This window comes from Tachysurus fulvidraco, chromosome 6 (assembly GCF_022655615.1).
Source record: "Tachysurus fulvidraco isolate hzauxx_2018 chromosome 6, HZAU_PFXX_2.0, whole genome shotgun sequence".
NCBI lineage: Eukaryota > Metazoa > Chordata > Actinopteri > Siluriformes > Bagridae > Tachysurus > Tachysurus fulvidraco.
Window position 1 is genome coordinate 3,802,067 of NC_062523.1, and position 6,940 is coordinate 3,809,006.

General features: G+C 38.9%; 2 protein-coding genes across 2 annotated transcripts in view; one reads left to right on the forward strand and one right to left on the reverse strand.

Annotated features, from left to right (window-relative positions):
* Positions 1–86: 86 nt before the first annotated feature.
* On the forward strand, positions 87–5,334 carry zgc:136439 (uncharacterized protein LOC678627 homolog). The gene is made up of 8 exons (XM_027168124.2): positions 87–278; positions 1,777–1,866; positions 2,010–2,089; positions 3,410–3,525; positions 3,711–3,808; positions 3,886–3,954; positions 4,987–5,045; positions 5,135–5,334. The coding sequence occupies exons 1-8, from the start codon at positions 87–89 to the stop codon at positions 5,253–5,255; spliced, it is 825 nt and encodes a 274-aa protein (XP_027023925.1). The 3' UTR covers positions 5,256–5,334.
* The window catches only part of asnsd1 (asparagine synthetase domain containing 1), a 3,729-nt gene continuing 1,395 nt past the window's right edge, over positions 4,607–6,940 (reverse strand). Inside the window, exons 2-3 of the mRNA XM_027167826.2 lie at positions 6,518–6,699; positions 4,607–5,572 (exon numbers count right to left, since the gene is read on the reverse strand). Coding sequence (XP_027023627.2) covers positions 5,326–5,572; positions 6,518–6,699 — 429 coding nt within the window. The 3' untranslated portion in view covers positions 4,607–5,325. The remainder of the gene's footprint in view (positions 5,573–6,517; positions 6,700–6,940) is intronic.

The window sequence follows — 6,940 nt, forward strand, 5'->3', positions numbered from 1 at the left end:
AATATTTCTTCACACACATATGTATTTTTTTTTTTTAATCTAGCTGGAATTACAAAGAGCGTTTATGTTATGAGACAGTCTCCATTATGAAAGCTGTTGTTTTGGCTGCAGGTTATGGGACGAGGCTCCAGAGAGACATTGAGAAGGAACAGAATAAACACTTTAAACATTTACATGGCGTTGCTAAAGCTCTACTTCCGGTTGGAGACCGCGTCCTCGTCTCCCATTGGCTCAGAGCTCTCACTCAGTCTGAGTGTATAGATCAAGTCTTTGTGGTCGTGAGTCTGCTTTCATAACTAGTAAATAAAGGGGGAAAAACACTCTGAAACGCTTTAAACGTGTTCACATTGAGATCTTTCTAATCTGGTTCTGATTTGTGTGTTTGGAGCTGTTTTAGTGATTCTGCTGAAAAGTCAGTAGTTGTGTCGCACTCAGACGTCACATATTATGTACTGAAAATATTTATGACGTCACACATTGTTATTTTCAGTATTTTTAAGATACTTTTTTTATTTTTATGATATTTTTCTTCTCACTGATAATTTTCAGATGGATGAGAATACACTTTTGTAATAAAGAAAAGATACACGGGACAGAACGGTGTTATTAAAGCGCCATCTTCAACAGATCGGCGTCTTAAGGAAAGCTAGTGGTCCTTAAAATGATGGATAGATTCATACATATACATATACATACATATATATATATATATATATATATATATATATATATATATATGTACACATACACACACACACACACACAGTCATATTTACACTTATGTTTAATTCAGTTGGATCTACGGTAGTGTTATTTGAACTGTCGTGTTGTATTGTACGGCATCGTCGACACCGTTGACCGTTGAGTTATGCCCTTTAGTTCTCTCAGGGGATTAATCAAGAGTATTTTCAGTCTTCCTTAAGGTGTGAATTGCTATATTTTCTCCCGACAGATCTTTAGACTCATGGTATTCTTCATTTGTGACCTAGTGAACGAGTATCTTTGTATTCAAGATAAAATTAAAGATGTCATAGCGTTTTTGTACATCACTTTGGATAGGGGGATTGGCAAATGTCAATTACAAAAGTCGATTATCTATTTCAAAGCAATCGTTTCAGGAAAATTACTGATTCACTAAGGGGAAAAACCAACCAACTTATCCTTGTTTCCCTGCCTGGCAGTAGAACCTTGGCTATGGTGGGGAGAATGCAGGGTCCTTTATGAATATGGATATCCTAAATGGACAATATATTGATCAGATATTACATAATGTTTTAATTTGTGTGCTATGACATTTTCAGGGTCTTATTGTGGGATTCATCATAAAAGTTATGTCACATTTATGACAAGACTTTAAGCTAAATACTTTGGTGGTTCCACAGCAGAATCCCTCACTCTTACTGCCACATCCTGGGCTTGATTACAGAGCTGGGACCCAACCCAGCCACTGAGGGGTTAAATCTCAGTGTCAGTTCTGTGCCTGAATAAAATGGGAGGGTTGGTCAGGAAGAGCATCCGGTATAAAACCTGTGCCAAATAAAAAATATGAAGATGGGATGATCTGAACAGGGAGCAGCTGAAAAAAACATGACATTACCTTAAATTGCTGTACTATTGAAGAAGTCTTTTATATTGCTGGATGAATGAAGATGCCGTATGGTGTTTCTACTCTAATAATAATAATAATAAAGTAACAGTAATCAACTTATAATAAATTAGATTAATGCTAGTTTTTCGAACTGCCCTAATAATCTTTTTAACTCTTCTTCTCCATAGACCAATGCACTTTACCATGAAGATTTCCAGCTCTGGGCTCAAGAATTCCCCAGTGTTCAAGTCCTTAACGACGGAACGAGAAATAATGAGGTACGACCAACTCAAACCGCCGACACATCCATATGCTCCTGTTTACAGTGTCAATAATCAGGGATCATTTTGGGTGAGTTCTTTCAGAGTCATTTGATGCTTCATGATGGCACATTACTAACACGACTAATGTTTTTGTGCAGAAGCGACTCGGGGCAGTTGCATGCCTTCAGCTGGCGGTGAATCACTTTGCTGTGCACGATGATGTCATTGTGATCGGAGGGTACGTCTCGCTTTCCTGTGTTTTTCGCCAACGAAGTGACAGAAAGCTCATTTTCATTTAAAACCTATTGAAAAATGAGTGAATTTTTATTAAGGGCAAGTGAGTAAACAAAAAAGTGAACTATATGAACACAAATCAGATTATAGTTGTGGCATGTAAATATCCAAAAACTATTAAATCGGCAGTAAAAGTGCACAAAGTTAGCAAACTTTTAGCCATCTTTAGGCAAACTTTTAAACCCATGTCCTTTTACACCATGATCTTTGCAAGCTTAGAAAATTAACAGTCATTTTTCATTGTCGTTCTCATCTAGAGCAACTTACAGAAAGTCTCTAGCAATGAAATACATCGATACAAGTCTCTAACTCTAACAAACCAAGTGCTAGTTTATGCATTTAAGGAAGAGACTTGAGAAAGTGTCTTCTAGAGGTCTTGATGCAGGTACCCTGAGAGGTGGAAAATACATTCAACAAATATAAAAAATTGACAGATCAGCCATAGCATTAAGATCACTGAGATACATATTCATCAGTTCTCGAAGTTGATATGTTAATAGGAGGAAAAATGGTGAAGCATAGGAATTCGTGTGACTTTGTAAATGGCCAAAGAGACCAAAGGGAGACCGGTCAGTGTGCCCATGCTGACACCTGTACACAGTCAGTGTACATGTAAGCATCAGAGCTGAACCATGGAGCAGTGGAAGATAGAGGTCTGGTGATGGTTTACTTTTGGGTGCATGTGTGTTGCTTACCTGGGACAGACTGGAGGCAGTGTGAAGCTATGGACCATGTTCTGCTGGGAAACCTTGGGTCCTGGAGTTCATATGGATGTTACTTAGACATTTGGCACTTACCTCAACATTACTGCAGACCAATTACATCCCTTAATGGTGGCGGTTTCACTAATTTCAGTGGTCTCTTTCAGTAGTAACGAGTACTGACACTTTGAACAGTTTTAGGAACCTGACAGAGTTCTAGGTGTTCATCTTACCTCTAATTTTCCCAATTCTCAGTCCGATTGTTATCTTGATACCACAGCACTCCTTAAGAGGTCTTGTGGAGTCATGGCTGAGTCAGAGCTGTTTTAGTAGCTCAAGGAGTCTTATGCTAAATTAAGCAGGTGGTTTGAACTTTATGGCTGATTAGTCTATTAGAATGACATACAGGGTTAGGAGCCGTTATTAAATTCTAAACACTTTCTCCTGGACTTTAAAAAAAAAACACTTTTATTAAGAGTGTCTTCTAAATTAAATAGCTATCATTGGCCCAGAATTATTTTTATGAACAGCCCCTGATGTTCGAGTGGTGTGTTTTTCTCCAGTGACACACTGTTTAAAGAGGACTTCAGTCTCAGAAAGTTCACAGAGCGATTTGCTGAGGTGCAGAAGAAAAGTGAAGACGGAAACTTGGTGGTCACTTGTCAGTGCAAGGACGAGGGTGAGCACGGGTTATCAGATTTTAAGGGGGGGAAAAAAGCCAGGAAATCAATTAATAAAATCGATGCCTCAAATTCTATTTTTTAACTTGAATTTCGATCACAAACTCAATTAAAGATGTAAGTGTAAATCTGGCTTCTGTCTGCGATGCTAAATCACTGAATCGTGACACACTTGCTTTTGCAGAAACGTCAAAATACGGCATCCTGGAGGTGGATTCAGACTTTCGGGTGCAGCACATGAAGGAAAAGCCTCTGCCGTCTGAGACACGCTCACGCAGCGCCGTACGTACACCATGCCACATATCGATGTCTCGCTACAGCTTTAACTAAACACACTGAGGAACATTTTTCTTCCACAGTGTCCCTGTTTTTACTTGTTTTCAAGAACAACACTTCCTCTGCTGGACGTCTTCCTGAAGGAGAAGGAGGTGAGTTTACTCGGTTCAAATGTAAAAAATATAAAACGTATAGTAAAACTTCTCATTTGTTAATTAAACCTCTAAACCTCACACCGTGTCTTTGAACCTACAAAAAGATTTGAACCTAAGATGTCCTTAGGTTGGAGTCTCTAAGACATTTTGATGATAAAACTCTGATTTCTTTGTCTGTTCTGATCGTTTCTCCTCCGGATTGTAGACTTCGCAAAAACATTTGATGTGCAAAAAAAAAAAAAAAGAAACTATAAGTATTTAAACGATTGAGAGTTAACAGAAAGGAGACTGTGCCGTTAAACATTAATCTGAAAAGATTCGGGTTTTCTAGTACATCATAGACAGAGACAAGTCTCTTCAGAAGTCAGAGACATGCTTTAATTTTAGAAAAAAATACTCTTCACTTCAATGACAACCTGATTGTGATGTTTTCTGTTTGCGGCACATTTCTTATTTAGCACACGTCACCTGTTATATGTCTTGTAAAGGCATTTTATATAAAGAATAAAATATTCAGGGATGCTGTTATAGGAATAAAAATAATTAAAATAAATCAAAGACGTGGTGCTGCAATGAAGCAGAGCTTCAGCTTTATCACCCTAAAGTTGATTATGTTCCTAAAAGTGTTCAGTGACGACGATTGTCATTGTTATTTGTTAAGAGAAAAATCTTTATTCTTTATCCATTTCTAGTTACATGTGATGGCTGGGAACATCTGTGAAACAAAAACGAGCTCCTCGTCATGTTAACTTTAAAGCAGCCTCTTTTCTTTCACACTAATGAACTTTTCAACCTGACACTGGAGACTCCTTCCGTGCTCATTAAACATCCTTAACAGACAACTATACTATTTGTTATTAGGTTACTATAGAAACGCTAGCAGAACAGTAACACCATAATTGTCAGAGATGATGACATTATGAAAATTTAATCAACGCTTCCTGACCAATCAGAATTGAGGATTCAGGTACGCAGCGGCATAAGTACGTACACCGTCTTAACTGCAAGCTTCAACCCTCGTTGTTACAGACACGGCCACTCGAGGAGAAAGATGCACCGGGGAACTTCCTGTCATGGCTTATAGCAAGGTAATTCATTTCAATTATAACCCTAAAGCGTCTTTTACACACTGTGTGTACTGTCATGTCTTATCTTGTATGATTTCTTATTATTTCAGAAGGCCAGTGTACGTGCACGAGGTTTCAGGGCGCTTCGATGTCGGAAACCTGGCATCGTACACCGAGTGCGACAGATACTTCAGAGAACAGCTTCAAAATCCAGACGTTTATTTAATCTAGTATTCCAACAGAGATATTTGGATCCGCAGATCCCGTGATGAAAAAAATAAAATAAAATAAATTTTGTGCTCTAACTGGCGATCAGTCTGCTGCACTTTTCGGAAGCCTTCTCACGGCTGTTCTCCAGCTTGGCTATTCGAGACCCGAACTGCATGGCTCTCTTGGGCAGTACAGCAGAAGGTCCGAGTCCGAGCTCGACGGCTGCCAGCCTCAGGAGGAGCTTTTCACCCAGTCCCCGGGGCAGAGACAGATCTGCTTTCTCCCAAACCGGCAACGTGTTCAGGAAGCTCACCACGTCCTCGTCCAAGTACGGGAACCTGAGCGCACAGATTAGATTTAAATTCACTCACATCTAAGAAAAAAAAAGGTTTAAATGATTTGAATTCTAACAAGTTTGACAAATTTGACTCTGAACCTGATGAAAGGATGTAAACACTCCCTGTCCTGCTGCTCTAGGAAAATGATCAACAACAGGAGGGTGTAATGATGTCATTGTCACTCTTCCTCAACCAAGTTGATTATTAACTTCAACATCAGGAAGTATTCCTTTTATTCCTTTTACAACACAGCGATTTGAAAAAAAAAAAAATCATTTTTTTCCATCTGTAAATCACCTGCAGTCAGTTTTTTTTTCTTGAAGTCAATAAATAAAAAAAAAATCAGCTTGATGCGATAGAGAAACCGCAAAGAAAAAGAGAAACGTAAACGCTTCTTTATTGTTCAGAATCGAGAATTTTTTTCCCCCTCAAAAGAAAACCTCACCGAATCAACATTTACACATTTTTAAATCCCTTTATCCATTCTTTTAATTTTATGACAGAAATGTGGCTGAAAAATCAAAGGTTTATGAACTATTTCATAAACCTTTGATTTTCAGCCACATTTCGGTCATAAAATTAACAGAAAATTAATCAACGCCTTCTGACCAATCAGATTCGAGAATTCAATAGCGTTGTACTGTAGAAATTTTTATGCTATTTAAAATAATTAACCACCATTTAATTTATTACATTATCTATCTAGTTTTAGTTTTCCACGATTTCCTCGTCCTTTCCTCAGTCAATTCTGCATCCTGATCTACAGCCCGAGCTCGTAACTTAGCCCCGCCCACAAAAGTGTAACATTTAACACTTTACTGTACGTCTGACCAAACACCGGTTTATGACTCCAGGCCCATGTTAAAATTAAAAGATGTTGTTTTGAAGCCCCTGCCGGTGCTCCTGCATGTTCAAACTTCTCAGGATGCTGAAATGAGGAGTTACCTGGCCTCTTTGCTATGATCCGCGATAATCCGGTCGTCTCGTCCGAGATTCCTGGAGGAAATTCTACCCAACTCCATAGCCAGCTCCTTGACCAGTCCCTGAAGACCCGAGGTTTTAAAACGTACTCGGTGTCTGGAGTAGCCAGCTAGCTGCTCGTCTGCCCCGATGCCCGTCAGAATGACCTGCCAAGAGCCATAGGTTAGAGTCCATCATAGAGTCCACAGAATGTCCTTCATACACAGATTACACATTTATCTGGATTTGGATTGCAAACAATTTGACGTGATCTCTCACGGTCTGTTACTCTGGGAGGTTTGTAACCTGAGTGTTAAATGTTTTCTGCTGTGTTTGTCATGGGACTCAATCAACTGTAAATTAACAGACCACACCTCACTTCATCACTTCATCTTGTGTTCAGGTACA